The sequence below is a fragment of the Caenorhabditis elegans genome, chromosome V, assembly GCF_000002985.6.
Source record: "Caenorhabditis elegans chromosome V".
NCBI classification, from domain to species: Eukaryota; Metazoa; Nematoda; class Chromadorea; order Rhabditida; family Rhabditidae; genus Caenorhabditis; species Caenorhabditis elegans.
This window is the reverse complement of record NC_003283.11, coordinates 5,782,864-5,807,534: the sequence shown is the minus strand read 5'-3', so window position 1 is coordinate 5,807,534 and position 24,671 is coordinate 5,782,864. Positions and strand designations below refer to the sequence as shown.

General features: G+C 34.5%; 7 protein-coding genes, 1 long non-coding RNA gene and 4 other non-coding genes across 16 annotated transcripts; 5 read left to right on the top strand and 7 right to left on the bottom strand.

The window, feature by feature from the left end:
- On the bottom strand, positions 1-1,768 carry ZC250.5 (PPIase cyclophilin-type domain-containing protein). Its single transcript, NM_001129601.4, has 5 exons — positions 1,675-1,768; positions 1,081-1,166; positions 626-717; positions 300-462; positions 1-250 (listed from the first exon to the last, which is right to left on the bottom strand). Exons 1-5 carry the CDS (start codon positions 1,723-1,725, stop codon positions 28-30), a joined length of 615 nt encoding a protein of 204 aa, NP_001123073.1. The 5' UTR covers positions 1,726-1,768; the 3' UTR covers positions 1-27.
- A 100-nt stretch (positions 1,769-1,868) lies between these two features.
- Positions 1,869-7,862, bottom strand: cyn-17 (CYclophyliN). Of its 2 annotated transcripts, none has more exons than NM_001129599.4 (9): positions 7,501-7,862; positions 5,270-5,394; positions 4,640-4,762; positions 4,367-4,591; positions 4,213-4,317; positions 3,920-4,093; positions 3,592-3,668; positions 3,076-3,318; positions 1,869-2,317 (listed from the first exon to the last, which is right to left on the bottom strand). In NM_001129599.4, the coding sequence occupies exons 1-9, from the start codon at positions 7,562-7,564 to the stop codon at positions 2,107-2,109; spliced, it is 1,347 nt and encodes a 448-aa protein (NP_001123071.1). In that variant the 5' UTR covers positions 7,565-7,862; the 3' UTR covers positions 1,869-2,106. The 2 variants fall into 2 exon arrangements, with proteins under 2 accessions (NP_001123071.1, NP_001123070.1); NM_001129598.3 differs by having other exon boundaries at positions 5,300-5,394.
- On the top strand, positions 3,422-3,565 carry ZC250.7. The gene has a single exon (NR_068797.1). It is a non-coding gene; the product is annotated as an Unclassified non-coding RNA ZC250.7 (non-coding RNA).
- ZC250.6 lies at positions 3,428-3,571 on the bottom strand. Its single transcript, NR_068796.1, has one exon. It is a non-coding gene; the product is annotated as an Unclassified non-coding RNA ZC250.6 (non-coding RNA).
- A 19-nt stretch (positions 7,863-7,881) lies between the features above and the next one.
- On the bottom strand, positions 7,882-8,085 carry ZC250.10. The gene has a single exon (NR_068795.1). It is a non-coding gene; the product is annotated as an Unclassified non-coding RNA ZC250.10 (non-coding RNA).
- Positions 8,086-9,350: 1,265 nt separating this feature from the next.
- Positions 9,351-12,847, top strand: nstp-3 (UDP-galactose transporter). Its single transcript, NM_072120.4, has 7 exons — positions 9,351-9,477; positions 9,524-9,664; positions 9,852-9,990; positions 10,121-10,343; positions 11,059-11,190; positions 12,299-12,420; positions 12,466-12,847. Exons 1-7 carry the CDS (start codon positions 9,407-9,409, stop codon positions 12,670-12,672), a joined length of 1,035 nt encoding a protein of 344 aa, NP_504521.2. The 5' UTR covers positions 9,351-9,406; the 3' UTR covers positions 12,673-12,847.
- ZC250.11 lies at positions 11,389-11,600 on the bottom strand. Its single transcript, NR_068794.1, has one exon. It is a non-coding gene; the product is annotated as an Unclassified non-coding RNA ZC250.11 (non-coding RNA).
- ZC250.2 (N-acetylgalactosaminide beta-1,3-galactosyltransferase) lies at positions 12,678-15,204 on the bottom strand (the record flags this gene model as incomplete). Its single annotated transcript, NM_072119.3, has 6 exons — positions 12,678-13,036; positions 13,085-13,164; positions 13,223-13,675; positions 13,726-13,885; positions 14,323-14,546; positions 15,055-15,204. The coding sequence occupies 6 exons, from the start codon at positions 15,202-15,204 to the stop codon at positions 12,754-12,756; spliced, it is 1,350 nt and encodes a 449-aa protein (NP_504520.2). The 3' UTR covers positions 12,678-12,753.
- Positions 15,205-15,305: 101 nt separating this feature from the next.
- F44E7.9 (Rab5-interacting protein) lies at positions 15,306-16,305 on the bottom strand. Its single transcript, NM_072118.5, has 3 exons — positions 16,253-16,305; positions 16,128-16,205; positions 15,306-15,798 (listed from the first exon to the last, which is right to left on the bottom strand). The coding sequence occupies exons 1-3, from the start codon at positions 16,298-16,300 to the stop codon at positions 15,559-15,561; spliced, it is 366 nt and encodes a 121-aa protein (NP_504519.1). The 5' UTR covers positions 16,301-16,305; the 3' UTR covers positions 15,306-15,558.
- Positions 16,306-16,981: 676 nt separating this feature from the next.
- nhr-142 (Nuclear Hormone Receptor family) lies at positions 16,982-21,578 on the top strand. Of its 2 annotated transcripts, NM_001276907.4 has the most exons (10): positions 16,982-17,513; positions 18,080-18,154; positions 18,794-18,897; positions 18,943-19,076; positions 19,453-19,637; positions 19,687-19,794; positions 19,846-20,058; positions 20,909-21,122; positions 21,173-21,324; positions 21,374-21,578. In NM_001276907.4, exons 1-10 carry the CDS (start codon positions 17,469-17,471, stop codon positions 21,467-21,469), a joined length of 1,326 nt encoding a protein of 441 aa, NP_001263836.1. In that variant the 5' UTR covers positions 16,982-17,468; the 3' UTR covers positions 21,470-21,578. The 2 variants fall into 2 exon arrangements, with proteins under 2 accessions (NP_001263836.1, NP_504518.3); NM_072117.5 differs by lacking the exon at positions 16,982-17,513 and having other exon boundaries at positions 18,105-18,154; positions 21,374-21,576.
- linc-92 lies at positions 17,210-17,589 on the top strand. Its single transcript, NR_102024.1, has one exon. It is a non-coding gene; the product is annotated as a long non-coding RNA linc-92 (long non-coding RNA).
- Positions 21,579-22,062: 484 nt separating the features above from the next.
- Positions 22,063-24,656, top strand: F44E7.7 (the record flags this gene model as incomplete). 3 transcript variants are annotated; one of them, NM_072116.4, is made up of 6 exons in its annotated part: positions 22,063-22,172; positions 22,219-22,437; positions 22,939-23,605; positions 24,152-24,220; positions 24,273-24,365; positions 24,421-24,656. In NM_072116.4, 6 exons carry the CDS (start codon positions 22,075-22,077, stop codon positions 24,640-24,642), a joined length of 1,368 nt encoding a protein of 455 aa, NP_504517.2. The 3 variants fall into 3 exon arrangements, with proteins under 3 accessions (NP_504517.2, NP_001380229.1, NP_001343848.1); NM_001392516.1 differs by lacking the exon at positions 22,063-22,172 and having other exon boundaries at positions 22,204-22,437; positions 24,421-24,642; NM_001356652.1 differs by lacking the exons at positions 22,063-22,172; positions 22,219-22,437; positions 22,939-23,605; positions 24,152-24,220 and having other exon boundaries at positions 24,339-24,365; positions 24,421-24,642.
- Between the last annotated feature and the right edge of the window lie 15 nt (positions 24,657-24,671).

Here is a 24,671-nt window from a genome sequence, read left to right as displayed (position 1 = left end):
AATTAATTTTTAAATATTTATTCAAAATCACAGGTGTCCACAATTGTGAACAATCAGTTTCTTTCCTGGTCGGCCATTTTCAGATCCATATTCCTTAACAATTGTTTCCAAAATCTCAATTCCTTCGATGACATCTCCAATTGGACATCCATCGACAACGGAAGGACCAGATTTGTCGAGAAGCACATAGAAAAGGGACGAAAAAACTGTTGGGTTGGTATCCGACGGTAGAAGAATCACTTTTCCGCGCCTGAAACTCAAATTTTCAGTCAAATACAATAATTTCAAAATTTAATTACGTGTTCTGAACAGTCGATGAAAAGTTGTTTTCCTGGAACAGTTTACGGGAGACAGGTGCGCATCTTCCACATCCATTTCCATTAAGTACATCCCCACCCATGATCATATTCTTGGAAGTTGATATTTGATGAAGAATGGTTCCAGTGTACTCGATTTTCTTTCCTGGAACGGAAAATTTTCATAAGAAGCAGAAATTTTGAATTTCAAAACTACGCAAGTTCCTCTTTATCCAGGTGTATTTTGCACCTTCTAAAAAGAACGGAAATGCCATGAGTATAGGCAACATTTTGATGTTCTTGCTCCAGGGACAAAAAGTAAAATTTACCACAAGATGGATGAACAAATTCGCCTCTCGCAGTTTTCACGAACAATTCGGTCAAGTTCTTTTTCAGGGCTTCATTCATTTGAATAATCACTCTAAAATAATATTAAAATAGTTTAGACCAGCGGTGAGCGGAAAATTTTCTCGGAAAATTTACAAAAATTTTATGACGATTATCCAACTGTTTTAAATCAGAAAGTTATGCCAAAACTTAGAAAAATATTTTATTTAATTCAAAATAATGTACATTTTCGCTGGAAAATTTAAACAGGATCTGAAAAACTGGCTCAAAGCTGTCATTTGTAGAAAAAAGAATCAACAACAATTTTATTTTAGAGTTAATCAAATACTTTCCTATATTTTTAAATTACATTTTGATTTAATAATTAGAATAATTATACTGAAATGCACAGTTTTGCGCATTTGCAGAGAAAATTCTCCACTTGAATTTGTCTTACCTTCCAATGGGAACTCCAGTCTCAAAGCCAATATCAAAATATACCATCTGATTCATGTTACAATAGTTGACCCATTCTAGCTTTTTCTGAAAAAAAAAGTATGAAAATTTTGGAAGAACTTCAAAATAGGACACGTTTCAGTTCTACCACAGTTACTCTACAGTACGCCTACAGTAACCCTACCAAAAGGAATTTACCAGAGCGTTCTTCTATTTAGACAACGCGTCATAAACATGATAAATTAGAAAAATCAGACAAATTCTAAACACGCTCTATTGATAATCTTTTTAACACGTGGCTGTGTATTTCACGTGGAAAAAATAAACATATTCTCGAGTTTAACTGAAAATTAGCTAATTTAATGGCGAAAATGTGCAAAAAAAAATCAAAGTCAACCATCACTTTTAGGTGAAAATTTAGAAAGAGTGGCATTATTTAACATTAAATATTCAAAAATCATGTTTTGTTCGAAAACCAATAATTTATAGTAAATCATCAGGTCTGGGCTCCAAAAGTGAGCTGGCCTAGTTTTCCCTTCCGTATCTCTTTCGCTTCCATCTCAAAACTCCAAAAATTCTAAATTCCAGCACATACCTTATCATAATGAGTGTTGCGTTCCGCCAAAATACTGAGAATTAAACCCATCGAAGCAGACTCGCAACCAAATTAAAATTGGAAAGTCGAAATAAATTTATTTTGGCTTTCATTTTTTTTTAAATTTTGAATGTGTTTTATTTTAATTTGTACGTAAAGCTTAATTTTAAAGTGCCACGTAAAATAAAATAGAATATGAATTTTAAAAATTTATTTATTGAGAATTATAGAATTTTGTAAAATTAAAATCTGTGTAACCAATATGGCATACAATTTTTTTTTGAAAGACAAACATGAAAGATTGGGGGAAATACAGAAAATGTTGAAGAAAAAAAAGAAAATGCTGACCCGAGAATGGAAAGAAAAGACGGAAGAAAAGGTGGTTTGAGAGCACAGTAATTAAATAATTCATAAATAATTTTGGGAATGAATTTACTTTCCGGTATTTGTCACATAATGAATTGAATCAAACCAACGATTTGGCTGAAATTTATTCCAGAATGCTGGTCCAGAGATGTCTTCATTTGGTTTTTGATGTGAAAGTTCTGGTCCAGTAGATGGGACTGTTATTGGAATTGGCTTGAATGTGTGTTTCGGCGATTCTGTAGACTCTTCAGTGTTGGTTTTGTGAACTTTTGATTTTCTGTAAAAAAAATCATTAGTCGCCATTGAAAACAGGTTTAAGTTTGCTTTTTTTTGCTGATTTGATGGATTATCTTCAAAAAATGATCTTTAAAATATTTGCTAACGCATGATTTTTGGTTTTTTTTTCTTCTGATATCTTGCTCCATCCGCATTCATAAAGATTTGATTGTAGAGGATTACAGATTATTAAACATCATTTTCCAACTTCAAAAACACTCAGAACTTGAGTTTTTGGAAAACATGTTTTTAGTGACTTGGTGGTCTTTCGCTGAAAGCAAAATGGGGCAAAAATTGAGAATTGAATAGGTTGAGGGGTTCAAAATAGGTAGGTGTGAATCACTGAAATGTTTTCAGTTCAGTTCACTTTTCGCTGGATTCAAGGTCCAAAAACTTACTAGTTATAAAAAATTTCTTTGAGGGTTTCTAAAGTTTTGCAAACAATTTGGATTTTTTTGAAAAAAAAAGGCAAACAACACAATTTAGATTTCTAATTCTCTTGAAGCATCCGAGATTTCAGAAACTTGAAAAATTTCAGGCCACAATTTTGTGTTAACCCTTTCATGGAATGTTACGACATACCGACAGGCAAGAGAGTTGGCAACTTTGTACCTGTTGGGGAGGTCTAGTACAAAATTGTAAAATATGTCTCATAGCAGCACAGACGGAACTTTTTCATTGAATATGGTATTTCTGACGGAAATATTTTTAAAGTTTTCCCTATAAATTTTTTTTCTAGATTTCCGGATAAAAACTTACGTAACCACAACGTCTTCCTCTGGAACTGTAGTGATCTCTGGTTCTTCTGGAGTCGTCTCCTCCGTTTCCTTTTCCAAAACTTCTGCCTGTGTCGATGCTTCTTCCACTTCTTCTGGAGCATCTGTATTCAATTCAGTCTCTTCTGTGGCTTCATCTTCAATTGGTTTTGAAGTTGTTGACATTAATCTTTGCCAGAATGGAATGTATTTTGGCGTTGGTTTTGCCTTGTTTCCGACTGTGAATCTACAAGAAAAATGGGAAATGTTAAGAATTTCATTAATTTAATTTCCATTATCAAAATCATCTCTCCGATCTGTCATTTTTCAATCGGATGCGTGATGTTCTCAAGGCTCTACGCCCCGCGCGACACTTGAGACTCGCGAGAGAGAAAGGCCGGTCAAAAAATGTGCTCTCTGTTATCTCTTATCAAACATGGTGATTGTACATTGTTTTCCAAGAGCCGTGGGAACTTTTTGTCAAAGCCAAAATTAGAAGAGTGAAAAAAAATGAACCCACTTGTCCCAGATGTTAGCCTTCGTTGTGGTCACTTCAGGTGCTGGTGTTGGCTTTTGACGGAAAGTGTTTACAACCTTCTGCAAGAAAATTATATGAACTTGGACAAGTTAGGAGGGAATGTCCTGGTGCTCAAAACTTCAATTTAAACAGAAATTAAACATTAGAAAATTGGTCAGGAATTGCGTTAGGTGATGAAGTTTCAAGTTAAATGTAAAAGTGAAACCCAAAATTTAAGTTTCAGAAATTAAAATTGAATTCCAAAAATAAATAAATAAATCTTCAACTTAATAACTGATATTTTGAAACTCAAAAAAAAAGCATTCCAAACCTTCACTGGTCTAGTTTTTCTGGTCGTAGTTGTAATTTCCTCTTCTTCCTCTGGAATAACCTCTTCTTCTGGTACCTCTTCTGGTGCCATTGTAGTCGTTGTAATTCTAGTTTTCAGCTTCATCAACGACAAAGAATTTCCTGGTTTGCGAGTCAACAACTTCAGACGGTTGGCCTAAATCAAGACGTGCTAACTGAGAACTAAAACTGAGAAATAAAAAAAAGTTGTGGGCAGTGAGAAAAACCAATAAAGTGAAAACAACATTTTCAATTGTTAAATTTTGGAAAACTAACCTTGGTGGTTTTCTCAACTGGCTCTGGATCTTCATCGATAATTGTAGAGTTGAGAATTCCGGTCTGAGTATTGCAAACAGTTGTGGCATAACAACGAGAAATCATCTGAAATTTTATAGATGAAATAAGTCTCTACAAGTAAAAGCGAACTAACCTGATGAATATACGCCTTTGCCTTGTACCCATCCTTTCTATATTTTGCCAAGAATGTATCGAAAGTTCCTGATTGCTTACAATAAGTGGAATCAGATGTATCTTGGCACTTGAAAGCCAACTTCTCTCCTCTTTCATGACAATAATTGAAGCACATTACTCCAAAACCAAGTTGCTGACAAGCTCCATGTCTAGCCTTGTAGATCGATGCACAAGTTTTTTTGTACTAGAAAAATATGACTTTTAATTTATTAAGAATATTGGATTGATATACCTGGAAGTTGCTTCCGACGGGCTCTTTTGCTCCGGCCTTTGGCATAATCCATGTTTTATCAAGTGCTCGAATCAGTCTATTCAGTTTGTCTACATCCAAATTCTCTGTTTTACCGGGACTTGACTAAAAGGTTGTTTATTAGATTTTATAGATATGCGTTAAGGTTAATCATATGAAAATTATCTGTGAGTCATGCCATAAAATTCTAATGCATTGAAGATAAAACTTATGAACCAGCAAGCAAATCACAATCTGAGTCAATTTTTGTTTTACATATTATTTCAAATTTTAGACAAAACAGTCCATTGGCTCAAAATGTGATTAAGCTTTATTGTTAGAATTTAAGCGTAATTTTAAAAAATCTGCCTCCTCCTGTTCCGTTAGCATTCTGTGAGTACTCCTTTTGAAACATAAATGTGTAATCTTATAAATAGTTAGAGTTAGAGAAATATATGTTAAACTGAATGAAACTCTCAAACAATAAACCAAAAATTAGAACCCAAAAAAGTTGTATTTGATCTACTACATTAACCTTTTTCTTCAATTTTACGATTTTGGCTGTATTTTTTTAGTCGAGAAAAAACCTTCAAAAATTAAATTTGCAGTAGATCAAAAGAGTAAGTTGGTTACCGTGGTGAGTTGGTCGCCATTCAAACGCACGTTGGCTCTTTGTGGTACTCGATTTGGAGTTGCTGCAGGTGTTAACCGGGATTTCGTCTGCTCGATGGCTCTGTTGACGGCAGCTTGGCGGGATGCTAAAAATCGATAATATGGCACTTAAACATGAACAATATTTTTTGGAAATATTTTTTGTAGATTTTAGCGACTGTAGTATTTCTGATCTTACAGTTTATATATCAGTTTCCGTTTGTTCTATTGGAAAATTGGCAACTGACAAAATATTTATAATTTCTTTTTTATTGTTTTGTGATTAATTATTTGTTAATATCTGATATCTTTAATATGAACCGAGATATAACGTTTTAAAGTGGAGCTGTGGGGCGCAGTACTAGAAGAATAAATAAGGTATGTGAGAAATTCCAGTGAAGTTGAAAAACCAAATTCCAGTAAAATCAAACGATAGCTACAATTCTCACTGTCAAAATTTAAAGTTCGACTCTGAATGCTCAACTGTAAATTTTGAAGGATCAGGAACACCATCCACATTAATTTTTCATGTAGAAATGTTTCAGAAAATTTTCAGCAGGGCAAGAACACATTACAATGTTGGTATTCAGCTAAAATAAAATTTTTCTGTGAATTTTATATTTTAATTTGTTTGTTTTGCAATATTCTAGGGGCTCGAGCCTGCAGCAATGCTTGAAGTGCACAGAAAATTAAATTTGTTGCAACATTTGGCCTTTTCCAAAACTTTGATTTAAAATTTTAGAAATTACAAAATATTTTGGTTCTTCATTTTAAAACACAATAAGTTCCCTCTCAACCAAATTCAGTATATTCCAAAATCATGAGGAATGTTTCGCAACTACTGTCCAAAATAGAACATCTGTACATGTTTGTAATTCGTTTTGGCCTTTCAATCTTTTTTTTTGCCAGTTTCAGGATCATCCATTTCTTCTTTTGTATCGCCGTCTTCTACTCTATTGTTCGTGGACATTTCGAATGGTAAGAAAGGTAAGCTACCTGACCACTGAGAAGGTGCAAACTGCGACAAGAAGAAAGAAACTGAACAAATAAATTTCGTCGTCCTCTAGGTGTCAGTGTTTGTTCGGGCTCAACCACACTGGTCATCATCATCATCAGCTTCATCATTATCACACCTATTTTCCCCCAGCCTCTATGGATGAAAGTAATTAATTTTTGTGTGATGCTCCGAGAAAATTTCTCACAGAGTACGAACAAGATGAAGACGCAACATGAAACTGCTGTGCAAACACGAACTCAAATAAAAGGAACACGCATGCATGTTTGTTGCAAACACAAACATGTTTCGCTGGGAAAGGTGCTGACGAAAAATTATGAATTGCAAACATTTAGAGCCCTTTTTGGATTCAAACTGCTACGACTAATTAGGACGTTACGTTTTGCCAGAATCTATAAAGTAGCGCCTAACAGTAGATACCGTAAGCTATTGATGAGTCCAATCTAAAAATTAGTCTTGAAATTGCAATTTCAAATACAAGAAACTCAATGGCAAAACAAGCGCTGAAGTTGTTTCAGCCAAATATAAAATTTGGAAATTAGACGTTGAAAATGTTGTGAGAAGTTGTACATCTGGGATAAAAAACTAATGGTCAAAATGAAAATGGGACAAGTAACTAAAGAAACTAAAAATAGTTGGTTTTTAAACTCCTATGCAGCTATGAAACACTGAACAATTTCTAACCCAACTGAAGCGCCAACAACACGAGCTCCATTTGATTGGTTCCCCGTATTCTACTTGCACCACTTCGCTATTTTTGCCACAGGAAATCTCGGTTCTCTTTGGTTCTATGAAACAGTTTTCAACAGACAATATACGTGCAAAATATTTCTGTGCAGTTTTACTTTGAATTTTTTTGTTGAAAAAACCAAAAATAGCCGAGATATGTATAAGCCGTCAAAGTAGAGCAATGGAGTACAAGTCTAATAGGGAAAATACGGTAAGTTTTTAGACCACTCGTTCTCGATTAGATCCCTAGATTTTTTTAAATACAATTTAAAAAGTCATTGCCTATTTTTTCAAAGAAAACTACAATGTTTATATCATTTGATTTTCGCATGAATTTTCACTGGGAACCGACGAACCCATTTTGGATTTCAAATGATAAGTTTAGAATTAAAAATGTTTATTATTTACGATTTAGAAAGCTTTTCGACCATTGATTTCTTGAGTTTTTAGGTTTTTAAGAAATACTCACCTTGACCAGCATTAGTTGTGTAAATGGCAGTAGTGAGTAGAATAAGTTGAACAGAAAGCCACATTGAAAGATAACCCTTTGCTCTCGAAGAGCTTACACGCGGAAAAACAACGGTATTGAGGATCCTGTCGCGGACAGTGATGAGATTGAGCACAGAAGTCGCCGCCGAGCTTCTCTGAGCAAGGATGGGGAGTTATTTGGGGGTGGAGCAAATAGGCGCTATGGAGGAAGAGATGAGAGGGTCACGAATAGAACGCGGCGAGCAGCGGAGAGGAGAAAGTTCGTTCGCCGTTTTGTCTAGTGTCGCTGAGCCGCTGACGAGGGGGTTCTGGAGACTTGTGGCTAGACAATCACTGAAATATGCCAAAGAAATATGTGAAGGAGGAGTTCAAGAATACGGGGGGTGGGCGAACGGAAGTATTTCGGGAAACGATCTCATGCGCTCCTCGCTCATTAGAGAACAAAGGCATGGTGGCGACTCGATGACACATTGCCGCCCCGATTGTGTTTGTCTTTGCATATTTTAGAAAAAATAAAGAGGTGAGAATTGAGCAGAGGGCAAGCATTCAAGTGGATAGGGATGCCGAATCCCCAAATCCGGATCATATCTTTAGAACATCAATAGGCTGTCGGATGTCAAACAAAACGTCGGAAGAAGGTCGAATGTTCGAGATTCCAAGCGTCCTGGTGTAGTTCAACTTGTAAAAGTTAATATGCATATAGAAAGTATGAAACAGTAATTGAAAATGCAAGCGCTAGCAAATAAAACACTTTAAATACTAGAGAAAAACAAAAATAAAGGTTCTATATCAAAAGCAACTTCTAGAAAGTTTGGTAATTTTTTCAGAAGTAAGATAGACTTGACCAGAGGATTTGAAACGCTTGGCAAATAGGCGATAAAAATAAAACAAATCATTCCCTGTCGTCTGAAGGTTGAAAATGCATTGAAGCCATTCATTTCAGCTTGGGTCTACCAACAGCTCCTAGTGGCCATCAAAGACATATTGTAACCCTCCCATTCCTTTACGTTTCATCAAAACTTAAACGTCTACTACAAGGCATAGCGTGTCTTCACGGCGAGTATCGTTAGAGCCATTGGAGTGCTGCAAACTGTTTAGACAACAAAACTGTTGTTTTCAGGTTAATTATTGAAATTTTTAAATCAAAAATTAATCGAGGAATTTTGGAAAATATTTTTTCTACCTGAAAGAATTTTTTTTTTTTGAAAAGTTTGAGAAAAAGACCTCAAATAGTTCCTTAAAGTTGCCATATGCCAAAAAAGCAATGACAATTAAGACAACTTTTAAAGGTTTTTCTCGAATTTTATACCAGAATAAATATTTTTCAGGAGTGAACTTATTTGTATAAACGTTGTTACATGGAATCTATACTTTCCAAATACCCTTACGGTGGTTTGAATTAAATCTGTAAGGCGAATAATCTGGAAGATCGAATGATTATCATCAGGTTCCTCGAATGCTGGTTGCATCCTTGATCAAACTACACATGAACATGGGATTTTAAGCGTTTCATTGGGATACCTGGTGAAGGATTGTTACCAGTTTTTTCCATTTCTATTCGTTTTTCAGGGATTTTTCATACAATAACATTGTTATAAGCTGTGTAGTTTTGATGTACATAAAGTATCCATTCTGAAAAATGTCCAAATCTTGGCATCCACCTCACTGAACTTATTATCCACCTTATTCTCCCCTGTCTCCTCTCATACGGATATATCTAATTGAAATCACAATTTCGGATCTTTTCAGGAGGCTTCTAACCGTCAACCGATAGCAATCTTCATCGTCATCGTGTCGTCCCAGACGAATAGCTAGTTCATCTTCGTGTTCTTTCCTAAATTCTTCCATTTTTCATCAGTTCTATACTCTGCACTTGAACTATCAAAATGAGTTCAAGTGAAAATGACTCAAAGTTTAAATACTTTGGTATTCTCCTGCTCACTATTCAACAAGCAAGGTGGGCATTGTTAATATTTTTTGAGTTTGTATGTGGGAAGTTTCAGCATGCCATTAATGGCTAGGTACTCTCGAGCCAGAGAAGATTCGAATGTGTTCTTTACAACTGTAAATGTATTCATGATGGAAATTATAAAAGTAGTGGTCTGCTCAGCAATTATGATTTACACAACCAAATCCGTTATGAAGTGAGTGAATTTTTTTCATTGATTTAAAAATTGTTATCTTTAAATCGTCGATTTAATTTTATAACATCGATTAAAAATTGCTCTAAATTTGACAAAATTTTATGAATATGTAAACATCGTGTTTGTTTAAAAATCTCAAAATCTACAAAAATTGACATTCTCAGCTTCCTATTAAAGTTATTTCCAGATACATAAACGAGCTGAAATTGGCAATATTTGAGCATCGTTCTGAAACTCTGAAAGTCTGCATTCCAGCCCTTATCTACACTCTTCAAAACAATCTGTACTACATTGCTCTATCCCATTTGGAGGCGACAACTTTCTGTGTAAGGAGCTTGAGGAAGCGAACACAGAAACAAAAAAGTCAAGTGTTTCGGCGACATGAAAAACAAATAGGGGATCATAGGAACAATGCGCAAATATGTTCAAAATTCAGTATATGGTTCATTTTTTCAGATATCATATCAAATGAAAATTTTTACAACTGCAATCTTCATGTACTTTTTCCTGGGAAAGAAATTGTCAACGAAACAGTGGTGGGCACTTGTTCTCTTGGTGTTGGGAGTTGCTGACATTCAGTACGTATACTCACCGCCTCCAGCAAGTGAAGATGTTGAGCAGAACCCAATGTATGGATTCATGGCAGTGCTCACAATGTGTTTCACTTCAGCATTTGCAGGTACAAGTTTAAAATGATTTGGAAGGACCGGATGGAAATTTGCAAAAAAAAGGGAATTTGGGATAAGGCTATTTCATTTGTATATTTTTCAATACTACGACATTATTTTGTACAATAATATTTTGTACACCTAAAAATACGGTTAAATTACAAGTTTTTTGCAGCATTTAACTCACAACTTTTTATGCCAGTAATAGCAAAAATCTGCTGAAAATATGGAAGAGCATCTCCAAATATTCCAATGGACCATTCACCTTGATTGAGTTGATTGTTGAGCTTTTGTAGTCGTAGAATAACAATTGGAAATTTTTATTGCAATAAATGGGCTTTCAACAACAGTCCAACTCTAGCAACTGTATACATGCCAAACTGGAAAGTTGTTAAAATTGGTAGTAAAGTTGTGGGAGGCAGAAGTTGCTTTTACTGCGGCGAAGTTGCTGTTGTGAGAAATTTTAATACAATCTAAATTTTCAAATGTTCATTCCCATGGAAATTTGCAACAAAAAAGAATTATACTAAAAAGTTACTTATCTTAAAAATACAGTAGTGCCTATTGTGTACCATTATTTATATAATAGCTTTGGTAGATAACACATCCTCTGTGTTTTGAATGACCATTTCCATTTGATGTTCAACTTTTTTTTGAAATCAAGTGATTTGTTTGTCCAGGTTATCCCTCTCTTATCCCAAAATAGAACTGATTTTATTTTTTCAGGTGTCTACTTGGAAAAAGTTTTGAAATCTAGCAATGCATCAATTTGGGTTCAAAACATTCGTCTTGCACTCATCGGACTTCCAATTTCATTTCTTTCAATGTGGTACTATGACTGGGAAAAAATAAATGAACGTGAGTTGCTAATAGTTTTAAGTAAACCGGGTTTCGAATTTCGAAAGAAAACTTTTAAATTGAAAAAAGTGGGTTGTAAGGAGGTGTCAATGAAACCGGAAAGATCATCGGTCGTAGCCTGAGAGGTATACAGTTGTGTGTTGAGTGTGTCTTCGATAAAGAAAAGAAAAGAGATGGATCCGCTTCACCCCTTCCGTGCCCATTGTCAATTTTCTTTTCTTTTCACACCTCTTGAAAAAGCAGACAATCCGATGGAAGGAACAGAGCCAGAGCACATGCTTGCCCCACCCGCATTCTGTTTGCACACTGACCATTGCCTGTTGCTCTGTATGTGAGCATGAAGAAAAGAGAGCTTCTGCATTCGTTGCATCAAGTGTTTCAAAACGGTCGCGGATGAATAACAATGGTTTTGTGGGGGGAGTGTGGCGCGAGCGATAGGTCGAGAACGGCGAAAACAAAATTGTTGCCAAAGAATGAACATTCGCTGGTAAGAAAATCAGGGAATCTTTTAGAAAATGGCAATAAAAGTTTATTTTTCAAAAAAAAAGTTCTAGTGAGAAAATGTTGTGCACATATTTGTCTCCATTTTTGCTGATGAATGTTTTTTATCAAGGCGGCCCTGGATAAAGTTGAAGCAGCTTACATCTTGCGAGTCGATTTTTGAATTGAACCATGAGTATTTTACTTGCAGAAAACTCTAGTTTTTAGGTTACAAATATTGTAAAAACGCTCGTTTTTCTCATATTTCGCGTTTGCTTAATTCATCTGTAAAAAGACCGTATCTCCTCTAAAAGTATTTCACCCCACTACTTTACTTTAAGTAGGTATATCTTGACTCAGCTTGACAATATCAAAAAATAATCAGTTGCAAAACGATAGAAAAAGAAATGATAAACATTTTATCAATTGATAACTTTTTTATAGGACAAATGACAACTAAGATATACGCGTAAATTTTGACGGCGTATATATACGCCGTCAAAATTTTGGGTGCATAGAGAAAATACTGTAGATTTCTAAAATCAATAATTTACAAATTATCATTTAAACAGGAGAATGATAAAAAACTTAAATTCACTTTTATTTCTAAAAAATTCTAATTTTTCAGAAGGCGCATTCCGTGGTTGGGACTTCGTGGTCGTTTGCTTGACAGTCACCAATTCAGTTGGTGGAATATTGATATCTGTGGTAATAAAGTACGCCGACAACATTCTAAAAGCATATGCTCAGGCAAGAAATTCATCTGATGTCCAATACAAAAATAATATATTACAGAGTATGGCAATCATCGGAGCTGCGGTTGGATCGTGGATTCTTTTTGATTTTGCTCCTGGTTTTATGTTCCTTCTTGGCACATTTATGGTCATTGTTTCAATAATTATTTATACCGCATTCCCGTATCAAGAGCCGGAATCGAAGCTTAGTGCATATCTGAAATCGCAACAAAACTCGTCACTTTTGATGATTAAACCGGAAAAGTAGAAGTTCAAGATGAAGAATTTATTATTCAATGAATGATACTCGTAATAACAATAACACATTCCTGTTATACATGTCGTTTTCCTAAAGCTCAGATTTGTGATTATATTCTTCTAATTCTACTAGGTACTCGTAATATACTGAAATTGGATCTATATCAGTAAATTTATGAAATGATATTGGATATTTTATGTACTCCGGAGCATAATCTAGAGGTCTCGCTTGATGTAATCTAGATTCGTGAACAATTGGAATTCCAGCTGTTAGTGCACAAATTCCGATCGTCATATCATCCGGATCAGTATTTGCAATACACGATGGGCATTGTGCAAGTAAAGATTCAACTGCGGAGCGCGTGAATATCATTCTGAAAGTCAAACAAATTGAGAAATCTAGAAAAACTATTTGAACAAACCCAGATCCGCCAGTGGGATAGTCATATCCACTGTCACCATTCAAACTAAATCCATATCCATAGCGCTCGCCAATAATTATCTGAAATGTTTTAAAGATACTCATTAATAGTAAGATCTATGAAATTAGAAATACCTACCTTATCTCCAGAATCATATAACTCTAACATTTGCTTCAACCGTTTGAAATTCATCAATGTATCATCATCGGCTACTACAAGCCATTTCGCTCCATTTCCAGAACTTCCCAAAAATCTTCTGAATATTTCCCATGTCTTTGCACAATGTCCTCTGTCCGTATTGTCGACTCCTAGATTGATTGTTGGAATTGCCGGATCCTCTTTGTCGCTACAGTACTCTATGCGTGACACGTCGGATGCCCAAGTGTTTTTGAGAACTTCAAGTCGGTTCACATGATGTCCTTCGAACGTTTTGACCATGACATGAACTTCAGAATCAGAAATTGAATTTGACGTTTTTGGAAAGGGAATTGAACATTTTACAATGCAACTATCAATGGTATCTCCACAACAAAAATAATCAGGATGATGGTGAAGCCTCAAATTTTCCCATTTGTGTAAAAACTGAGCAAACTAAAATGTGAAATCGTTTGAGAAATAATATTATCTGGAAATGGTAATACCTCATATTTTGCATCAATTGCAAATCCGGACCATCGATCGTTTATATCGACTTTTCGAATAATTTCAACTACACTTTTTGACAAGATAAAACCAGCAGAAAATAAGGGATATTGGAAATTTTCAGGAGCATTCATTCCAAAGTGATGGATAATTGTCGGGCTTAACAGTTTTTTTTTTATATTTTGGACTTTTGTTTTGTAGAAACTTTGAAATTTTGAAATTTTGAAATCTATCATTTCTCTATTAGGCAGATGCGAAATTTTACAATTTGTAATGCAAAAATACAGTAACAGGTCTCGATACGACCGAATCTGTTCAAATTAAAACGAGTGTGCGCCTTTAAGAAGTACAGTAGTCTCTCGGTTTGTTTTTTTTTCAATTCCAACTTTTCTGTTTTTTGCAGCTTTTTCGTATACTCGGTTTTTAAAAATGAAAAAGTAGAGCAACTGGAAAACGAAAGAAAACCAGTGAGGCATGGAGACTACTGTACATTTTAAAGACACACATCTCTCTTTTTTTACATCATCGGTCGTGTCGAGACCAGGTTCCGTAGTTTTTCGTCGAAGCTAAAATTCCCTAAAAAATCTCAAACTTACTCTCGATCCTGAAGTGCAAACCCGGAAAATACCATATCAGAAGATGGTTCAGATTCGAAGAACTTCGGTAAGTTTGAAATATTAATTTCAGAAGTATCTTCTGCGATGATTATCCAATCAGAAATAAACGGCAATTTCATAATTGCGGGAACTATAGTCCACATCCCTTGAGGATAAGATTCCGTGGAAAAATCATTTAGAGCGTCGAAAACGGAACAAGAGAGCTGAAATTTAGTGATTCTCAGTAACTATTTAGGATTATTTTATGAGAGTTTAGTTTTTTTCGTCCAAAATTTATTTTAGAAAGTGGACATATTACTGGAACACAAAATTCTGAGAATGTATTGCGCAAAATATCTCGTCGCGAAAACTACAGTAATTTTTGAAATGACTACTGTAGCGTTTGTGTCGATTTACGTGCTCGCTTTTTGAAATGAATTAATCATTGCTTTATCGATAGAATATTAAAATTCTGCAAAAAATGAGAAAAGTACACGGCGAAACGAGGGAAAATGGAAGCTACAGTAGTAATTTCAAGAATTACTGTAGTTGTCGTTACGAGATATTTTTCGCGTCAAATATGATGAGCAGTACGCATTCTCGGAATTTTGTGTTCCCGTAATATAAATCTTCTGTTCAGTAAACTGTTTTCCGATTGAAATTCGCTGAACGGGCGCTATTTAGTTTGATAAGCCTCTTTGTTAAAAGACAGATTTTTCTAAGAATTCAAACCTTTAATATTTCACAATCTGCTAAAATTTGCTTCCTCCTTTCCATTACTCTTTGTTCAGTAAGTTTGTATCTAGATCCAACTAATAAAACCGTCAAATTCTCCGTATCACATAGTGACAACAATATAGATAAGATGATTAATAGTTGCATCTAAAAATTACTTGTTTCATAGTTTTACTATAAATCAACTCGAGATAAGTTCATAATTTGGTAGCGTCCATTTCAGTCAGTACAACAATTAATTCTAGAGATTCAATTCAAAGTGATTCATATATTTGAACGGAAGGCAATTGGGGTTTGATATTTAACTATTTAAAGATAAACAATTCGCAAAAAAACATCACAGAACAAAAATAAAATAATTTTAAAATTAAATATTTGGAATAACAAGGGAAGAACGGCACACGAACATGTTTAAGTTGTAACTTTGATTGCTTTTGGCTCAAAACTGTCGAGGTAAACTAAACAAAATTCAATAAATACTAATATATATTTCCAAGGTCTCTACACTTGTGTCGAGTACGTGTAGGTTGTGATCCACGTAACCATGAAGGTAGCGAAAGCAGCACCGAATCCTTCTTTCGACAATTCCCAGAATCCTCCGACTTCTTCTTCGTCCACTCGTTGGAATTTTGTAACAAAGTGGTGAGCAATGACGGAAGACGTTCCAACGTAGCAGACTAAAACGAGGACTCCGGTTAGTGAGGTAATTCCGAAGATGAAGCCCAGCAGCAGGGAGATAACCTGGAAAGAAACAATGAAAAATGCTAACTGATTGTTAGATTTTTTAAAAGAATAATTTTATCAAAGCTTTTTGAATTATCGATTTTTTGAATGATATTCTCAATTTCTGAAATTGGTTACTCTATTTCCACCTTTCTTAAAAGAAATCCAACTTATTCGAAGAAACTTCCGAAATTTATGTGAAAAATTTGTTTTTGAAATATTCAACCAAGAAACAACCCATTTTGTAAACACTTCAACGCATAATTGAAGTGTTTTGAGTGAAATTATATAAATTATTGGAAGTTTTTTTTATTTCTTTTGCAGTTTTAAATTTTTTAATATCTCACCTGTTTTCCCCAGTAAACAACATCCAATAATTCGTCTTTGTCTGGCCATTCAGAGCGAGGTGTGAGTCCTTTGGCAAGCTAAACATTATCGATATTTGAAACATATTAGTTTTAATTTAATTTACCGTCTCGGTCCACGTGGGTTCCAGTGGTGCAGACGATTTGGACGACATTATACCTGAAAATAAAAAATAAAGTAATTTTTGAAACAATAATTGAGAAAAATTAAAAGAAAATAAAGCAATTCCAATAAGAAATAAGAAGCTGCGTTCCAAAAAGTGTTCACAAAAAAGACGAGAAATGCGCCAGCTCCCGCAAAACACGCCAGAAACCGCCTTGACGCAAAACGCGTCATGGACTCACCACTGATTTACGAGATACGAATCGAGGAGACGCAACTTGGAGACACATGAACTGTGGAAACAGGTTTCCGAGCATTTTTTTTCCCTATGAGTGTAATAATAATTAGTATAGTTAGGTGAGAAAATCTCTATTCTAATCTGAAAAATTGGAAATAACGGTTAGTAATGTAATTAAATTGAAATTAATTTTTTATGTTCCAGATTAAAATAGAGTTTTTCTTACCAAATCACACTAAAGCTTCAGCTAAAGGGACGGAAAAAAATTCCAGCTAAAATTTTCCCAACGTTGCTTGTTCCCCCATATCGCGTTTCCTCATTCAGTGGTGCCTCACTACGTGTGGCTTGTAGGCAATGTGTCAAAACTGCTATGTTCGTGGTTTGTAGTCAGAAGTACAAAAATCAATTCTACGGAAGTTTTCAATAAGAGAGAGAGAGAGAGAGACACTATAGGAATAAAACAGAAAAGATGAAATCAGTCAGAACGACACATGAATAGTCTAAAACCGTTGTATATGATATTCCAATATTTTCTGCCTTCTAACACCTCTTGTCGTTTCCCATTTGAAAGTCCAAGTATTCGCATAGAAAATAAGGTGTGGTTTTGTATCCGCATAGAAGGCACACATATCCACTTCCTAAACGAATTCGTTATGAATTTCTCCATAGTGTCTCGATAGGTACCCAAGCCCTGTCAATATTTGTTCTCAATTTTGCTTTCACCGTTTTCTCACTCCAACTCGCACAGACACAATCTGATAACAAAAATAAAACCAATGTGTTTAAAGAAACCGTGACATATTCTGTGATTTGATATATCATTTCAATCGTTCAAGACCTCATAAGATTCTATTCATTATTCCATACGGAAAGGTTGGCAAAAAATCAAAATTCCCGCCCATTCCTACATTTTATCGGTGGTTCATGCCCTCTAGGCAGTCAGTTGATTGTTTCGGTTTCAAGAGGTCAGAAGCCTAGTCTCATGGAAGTTCCTGAGCTCATTGATGATTCGTCAATTCAAAGAAAGGTTAATTCTTTTGGCTTTTTAGGCTTTTAAGGCTTTTGTGTAGTCTGTAAATTGTACGGATAAATTGTAGTTTGTTTTTAATTTACTACATACATTTGCAAAAAAATTTCTGACTTTTGAATTGGATACATGTATTTTTATACAGAAAATTCCCTTGATATAATTGTACATAAAATTAAGCTCGGGATTTCTGGCCAACTCGGCGAGCTTTCGCTCAGGTTTCGGTTGAAAATTTATAATGGCAAAGCTCGGGCAAACGTTGGGCAAGACTTGGGCAAGTCTGAGCCCAATTTTTGCCCAATTCTTGCCAAACTTCTCTTGTACCGCTTTCAATTTTTGTAAGATTTTGGCAAGAGTCTCATTTAACGTAAACGTAGCCTTGATCCAAATAAAGTCTTGCCCAAACTTTGCAAATTTCTCTACCAATTTGATAATTTTTAGACCACGCTGATGGGTAGCTTACTTTATAAAATTTCAGCGAATTGATCAGTTTCTACCACATTTGAATTCAATATATTTGTTTCTTGCAACCTACTTTCTACTTTTAGTCAATTCCAAATTTTCAGGAAACACAATCACCAATGGAAATCGGAATGTCTCCACCGGCTTTTATAGAGCAATCCCGAATGAGTGTAGATCAGGTAGGAATTGTTACAAAATGTTTCATCATTTGATATTTCATTATGACGATACACTTTTATTTATCAAGTTGACAATAGGTTGGAATTGATAAAATCTAGGATCACCTAGTTTTTTTTCGATTTCGTGAACTAAACACATTCTAGTTGTCATAGGTTATGTGATTTCTTATCAATGAATTAATCCCATAAGGATCTAGCGTCTTATGAGTCACAAAAACTATGTTTCCATTACGAAAAGCAGCACTATTATCAAAATACCGTATCCAAGTTTATCTTACAATTGTGATTTACCGATAAACATCAAAAATCTAGATCTGTCACAAACTCTATAAAATCTATGGCCGCTACAACACATTTAGATTTGAAATTGGAGATTTTTAATATTCTAAAGTAAGATCTACTTTAAAATATGATTGCTTGTCTCTAGTCTTATTTCTTTAACTACATCGAAGCACGTAAATGATCACAAACTCCATGGCCGAACACACAATTTCTGTTCCCAAACGCACACACTAAATCTCTTTCACCCCTGCGCATCTTCCTCTTCGCCACTCTCTCAGGTCATGAAACACAGAGAAATGGGCACACAACACAATTGAAGTCACAAAAGTGAATATCATTTGATGAGAAATGTTGCAGCCGTCGTCATCTTCATCTGATTCCGAATGCCGAGTTTGCGCACACACGGCACACGGTGTCCACTTTGGAGTTTTGTCTTGCAGGGCTTGTGCTGCGTTTTTCAGGTAGGGTACATGTTTTGGACACTCAAAAAATAACACAGTTTTCAGACGCTCTGTTGTCATGGACAAAAAATACTCGTGCAGAAAAGCAAGTCAAGGATGTCGAATTGACAAGTCAGAGAGGTATCTGTGCAGATTGTGCAGGTACAAAAAGTGCCTACAACTCGGGATGACCGCAGATAGTGAGTACAAAAAAATAGTTTCACCATTTCCTTTCTAGGTATATACATTCAAATCAAAATTAGCCTGACCCCACTAACTACTGTAGAACTTTGTGTTTAGCATTTGTAAGTTTTGGACAAAAATACTAGAAAATAAAATCATTCTACAAATTATACTTATTTTGTTTCTAGTGGTACCTAAAATATTTTCTTAATTGAATTGGCATTTCACAAGATCATATTTAACAGAAGTCTCGAATATACATAATTCCAAACATTTATTAGCAGTTAATAATGTTGTAAAATTTCAATAGTTTCACAAAATGTTCTCCCTGAATTCACGAGTTATATTTTTTGAGGATCATGTTTCTTTACAACCACAACAATTATGTTTCAGATGTTCAATGGAATCGTGATATGATTTCATCAACTGATAGAAAACGTCAAAGTGAAGAAGACGATGCAACTGACGTTGATGCATATTCAGATTGGAGTCCTGGATCCAAAAAGTCTTGTTTAGATGCTCCACCACTTTATGATTTGTCAAGAACTTTGAATAAAATACACAAGACTTTTATGGAGGTTTGTGCTGTGACCCGTATATTTATTCCGTAAAATTCCACGTTTACAGTTCAAAATACCAGTTGATGATCCGGTTTACCAGTCGACCAGCACTTTAGGAAAAATGGATTGGGCTTTGAGACGTCATCGGAAGAATAAAAAGATGCAAAACTTCCGAGTAAGTACATAATACATATTGAAGACTATAGTGTAGTTCAAATATAACCAGATCATAAACACTATACGACTGGACCAATTGGTTGATATGTGGGGAATGGAAATGACCAAACAAGCAGAATTTATGATGCATTCTGAAGAATTTCGAGAATTGAGTTTGGAAGAAAAGTTTTCGATTTTCAAATTAGTTTGGCAAGTGTCACAGAGATTCGAGAAGCTGACAATGTCACTGGAAATTTTTGGAAAAAGGGCGATAGAGGAGAAAGTGAGTAATTTCTTTTTTTTTTCTTGAAAAGTTTTTTTCTTAGAAAGTAATGCGTGATCTCACTTGAAATCATAAAATATCTACGAAAGAAACGAAGAAAAACAAATAAATGAGATTCGGCATTACTGTTGAACTTTTGATATGATTTGGAAATATTTTTCCAATCATTAACAACGACTTCAATTGGAAAAAACCATCAGGTTTAGAAAAAATATGATTTCAAGAAAATAACGTAAAAATTAGTAGGTTCGACCATATCGTATTAAATCTACCAATATTTATATAATTTCAAAATAAAACACTTTTGTTTTGCAGAAAATAGTTTATATGGACCATAAAAGGAGAATAAAAGGCTTTAATCATAATTTCTATTTTTGATATTTTCCAGTAGTCATTACATCTTTAAAAAAATCCTCTTCAAAAATGTTAACTTTATAAAAATATTTTATCAAACTTTTAATTGAAAATTTTAGAAAATATTGAGGAAGTCAGTTATGCCATGAAATGTTGAAAAATTTTGGAAAGCTCGAAAAAATGTTCTATTGAAACAATTTAACTTCTTTGCTATTTATACAATTTTTGTTTAAAAAATATAACTTCTGGAGAAAAAAAATCAGAAAAAAACTTCTTTTTTTTTTTTGGAGCATTCGCAGTTTACATGAGTAGTTTGTGGGTTTAAATTTTTGTGTAACTTGAGGTTTCTCAAAAACTAATAATTTTGTTTTTACAAAATGAAATTTTTTAAAAATGTGGCAACTGCCAAAACTTTGTCTGAAACCTTTCAAAAATCTGTTGGACTAATATGACAGCATTTATACGAAATCTCCACACCAATATCAAATTTTTGTAGATTCTCATCACCTCAAATTCGACTGCAATTCGAATGGAAGATGTTGAAATTGATCTTTCCAAGATAACCGACTACACTTCCCTCGAGCTCCGAAAAATGTTCCAACATGTGTGCTCACAAATGTATGAAGAAGTCGCTCGTCCACTTATGGAGCTTGATCCATCCACAATTGAAATTAGTTACATGTTGTGTCAAATCATATGGCATATTGCTGGTGGGCACTTCCCCTTTCAATGAGCTCTCCCAATAATTCTAAAATTTCAGGAAAAACTCTTCAAGGTGATATTCTTGATGCGGGAGAGAAATTCATTGGGAAAATAGCCGACGATCTTCATCAATATTATTTGAAAGAGTACAAAATGTCAAACTATGCTGGTAGACTTATCAAACTGATGACTGTTGTGAATAGTTTACAGGTGAAATTTCGTGGCCATTGTCCACCAAACTGACGATTTAATGTTTCAGAGAATTCATTTGGATCGCCTGAAAATCATGGAATTGGCTAAGATTTTCGAAGTTTTCAAGGTCAAAGTGACCGATCCATGCGTCTTCCAGGACTAATTTTGATTTATTTCTCTTTTCCATGTTCTCATTTTTGGTTCATTCTTCATATTATTCTAAAATCTGGTAAATAATTTGTCAATGCTCAAATACATATTTTTGTTACGAACTAGGTTTTGGATGTAGAAAGGCAAAAAAGAAAAACAAAAAACTAGTCTTCGCCAGCTATTTCAAGCTTCGCCAGATTCACCAACTGGCTACTTGTGGCTTGATGCTTTCGAGATTGGTTGGCCGTGTGCAATACTGTTCCCATCTACTATTTATTTAATACGTTTATTTGAACGTGAAAATAAGAGAAAAAATAGGAAAAAGTAAAAATTATATTGAATAGCTATAAAATTATATTGAATAGCCTAATTATATTGAATAGGTACATAAACTATTTTTAGAAAACACGGATTAAGCGAAATTCTGGGAATGATAAATAATAATTCAAAAATATTGTTTCACATGATTTTTGATAGTATTTCTACTCTTGCCTCCGCCACATTTTCAAAAAGGACAAGTTTGATGTTTTGATCAATGATGTTATATGTGATTATGCAAATGAACAACCATAAACTCTACTTGTCAAAGGAACTGAACATTCTTGTTGTAATACAACTATGACAGTGATAACTATTGAATCAGGATTCCCAGATGTTCGGCACATATCTAGTTTTGTGTTCTTTCACAAAACTCGATACTTGATTATGATACTTTCGTAGGTTTAAATATTTTTCGTACAACATAAATTAGTTTTGATTCAGGCTTTTGTGTATGACAGTTGGTCAAATGAATTCCTTAAGCTTCAACTTCACAGTTATTTGTATGGAAGATGTAGTTGTGGACTTTCATAGTAATAACAGAACGGATTTGCATTGGCTGGAAGATCCAAGTCAAAAATCTTGGATTTTCTCAGGAGTTGCAATTGGAGCAGTAATTGGATTGCTTCCACTCGTGCCAATGTTAGATAACATTGGGTTGAGGTGAGTAGAATGTATGGAATTCTGTTATTTAATTTAAAAAATTAAATTGAACCATTGACTAGCTAATGTTTTGTAAAACTTTGCGTGCAGGCACCAAAATAGCTGCCTGACAGCCTTCGACCTATATCTTCCAAAGTGAACTTATTCAAGCATCAAGCTTCAATAATTTTAATCAAACCAATATATAAACTTTTTTTGATTTGAAACTATAATTATAACCTTTATTTTGATTTAAATTTGTGAAATAATACTAAAAAAATTCTTGAAAGTGGCAGATTGCCACAAACTGTAAACTGAAAAATTGTATTTTGAGATGAAACAAATGTGTGTTTGAGATTTTTCAAAAAGCCCAATTTTTTTTTGAAAGCTTGGAAATTCACGAATTTACGAAGATTTAAAATAATATTTTTCGAAGCTTTTAACTTTATTATTTTGATAAATTAGGAGCATTACAAGTGTGTTTAGACTAAATTTCGACGATGCTACATCTTTATCTTTCAGAATAACCTTCACACTATTTGGTATAATCTCTGCTGCCAGTTCTCTACTCTTTCCATTATCAGTTCACATGGGATTCTATGCTGTTTTTATTGTAAGAATATTACAAGGAATCGGAACATCAATCCTCTACACAGTTGTCGCTTATATTCCGGGAATATGGGCTCCAAAGACTGAAATGGGCACTTTTTTGGCAGTTTTATCATGTGGTTTCCAATTGAGCAACATCATCTGTATGCCCGTTTCAGGAATACTTTGCGAATCGGATTGGGGGTGGAGGCCGATCTATTACATTTTTGGATCACTTACTATTCTCGTCTATATGGTATTTTTCTTTTTGTACGCTGATGCTCCTAAGAATCATTTCCACGTATCATCCAAAGAGCTGAGTATGATTTGTGCTGAAAAGAAGCCAAAGAAAGGAAAAGAAAGTGTTCCGTACCGAGCAATATGCTTTGATAAATGTGTACTTGCAACGTGGCTTTCAATGTGCGGAAGAAATGTTGCATTCTACGTACTTGTTTTGTATGGACCTACTTATCTGAGAGAAGTTTTACATTTTGATGTAAAAGGCACCGGATGGGCAGCAGCTTTACCGTTTGTTTCGTGTGCAATTGTTAAATTTGCATCAGGTCAACTAACGGATAGACTGACAATGTTTTCCGAGAAGGTTAGATTTTTATAGGTGGAGTAGATTTTGTTTTAAATACTCAAAATGGTTTGAAAACCACAAAATAACAATTAAAAAATTGGGTAAGAATATAAATTCAATTATTAAAAGTGTGATTTTTTTTCTGAAATTTTAGGTTATGTAAATTGAATTCCCTCCAAAATGAGAAGTTCGCGTGGTTTCAGGAAGTCACATAACGGGTTGATCTACAAAAAAATGCGGGAATTTTTTTCCTAAAAAAAGGGAAGTTAGCACACTCTTAACAATGCGAAATCAGTTTAGAAGTCTGCGTCTAAATTCTCGCAATTTTCGGAGATCAAACCGAGATGGGACATTCCGACACATTTTGAACTTCACATACTAAGTCTGATTGGCCCTGAAGTTCTGATTTTGTAGGAAATTCAATCAGGGAATTTATTTGAAATCAAAGAATCTTTTTTCATTGGTTTTTGGCAATTTTGAAATTCAGACCATTTTTGGCATTTTGAAGCAAATTCCCTATTTACCCTACCCAAATAGTTTCTAACTGAACATTTTCAAATTCAGACAAAGTTTGTTACCTGCACACTAATCTCCATGATTGGATTGGCCGCTGGATTTGTCGTCATGTCATTGGTAGCTCTAATCTTTTTTGATTTCTCAGCAATCTTAATAATTATTATTTCAGACATCTTCCAGAACAATTGCCCAAATTTCATATACTTTTGCAGTTACTCTGTCAGGCATTACAATCATGGGTACAGTTAAATGTTTGCAACTGGTAAAAATTTTCTTTCTCCCAGATTTTATTTAATCTACAAATCCAAAATTTTCAGCGATGCCAACAACATGTTCACTTTGCAACTGTTGTTGTTGCATTCATGGCATGCATTTGGCAGTTTTTGGTACCTCTTGGAGTAGGGTACCTTTGTCCGAATAATACTCCTGAAGAATGGTCTTTCTTGTTTTTTATTGTATCCGGAATTGTTTTAATTGTCAATATTCCTTTCCCGTTTTTGACTACCGCTGAAGCTGCGGATTATGCCAAACGATTTTAATAAATATCACTTTTTAATTTCAAGTATTA

What these genes read in the sequence shown, in the direction of transcription:
- F44E7.9 (NM_072118.5), bottom strand. Translation starts at nt 16,300, where the DNA reads ATGTCGTCCAAATCGTCTGCACCACTGGAACCCACGTGGACCGAGACG. An exon ending in AACCCACGTGGACCGAGACG is followed by an intron (nt 16,206 to 16,252) that starts GTAAATTAAATT and finishes GATAATGTTTAG; the next exon opens with CTTGCCAAAGGACTCACACC. An exon ending in TTGTTTACTGGGGAAAACAG is followed by an intron (nt 15,799 to 16,127) that starts GTGAGATATTAA and finishes GTTTCTTTCCAG; the next exon opens with GTTATCTCCCTGCTGCTGGG.
- nhr-142 (NM_001276907.4), top strand. Translation starts at nt 17,469, where the DNA reads ATGGAAGTTCCTGAGCTCATTGATGATTCGTCAATTCAAAGAAAG. An exon ending in CCCGAATGAGTGTAGATCAG is followed by an intron (nt 18,155 to 18,793) that starts GTAGGAATTGTT and finishes GAAATGTTGCAG; the next exon opens with CCGTCGTCATCTTCATCTGA. An exon ending in AAAAGATGCAAAACTTCCGA is followed by an intron (nt 19,795 to 19,845) that starts GTAAGTACATAA and finishes AAATATAACCAG; the next exon opens with ATCATAAACACTATACGACT.
- cyn-17 (NM_001129599.4), bottom strand. Translation starts at nt 7,564, where the DNA reads ATGTGGCTTTCTGTTCAACTTATTCTACTCACTACTGCCATTTACACA. An exon ending in CACAACTAATGCTGGTCAAG is followed by an intron (nt 5,395 to 7,500) that starts GTGAGTATTTCT and finishes ATCGATTTTTAG; the next exon opens with CATCCCGCCAAGCTGCCGTC. An exon ending in GAAAAACTAGACCAGTGAAG is followed by an intron (nt 3,669 to 3,919) that starts GTTTGGAATGCT and finishes ATTTTCTTGCAG; the next exon opens with AAGGTTGTAAACACTTTCCG.
- ZC250.5 (NM_001129601.4), bottom strand. Translation starts at nt 1,725, where the DNA reads ATGGGTTTAATTCTCAGTATTTTGGCGGAACGCAACACTCATTATGAT. An exon ending in GCAACACTCATTATGATAAG is followed by an intron (nt 1,167 to 1,674) that starts GTATGTGCTGGA and finishes TTTTTTTTTCAG; the next exon opens with AAAAAGCTAGAATGGGTCAA. An exon ending in TCATCGACTGTTCAGAACAC is followed by an intron (nt 251 to 299) that starts GTAATTAAATTT and finishes TTTGAGTTTCAG; the next exon opens with GCGCGGAAAAGTGATTCTTC.
- nstp-3 (NM_072120.4), top strand. Translation starts at nt 9,407, where the DNA reads ATGAGTTCAAGTGAAAATGACTCAAAGTTTAAATACTTTGGTATTCTC. An exon ending in CTCACTATTCAACAAGCAAG is followed by an intron (nt 9,478 to 9,523) that starts GTGGGCATTGTT and finishes GGGAAGTTTCAG; the next exon opens with CATGCCATTAATGGCTAGGT. An exon ending in TTCTAAAAGCATATGCTCAG is followed by an intron (nt 12,421 to 12,465) that starts GCAAGAAATTCA and finishes AATATATTACAG; the next exon opens with AGTATGGCAATCATCGGAGC.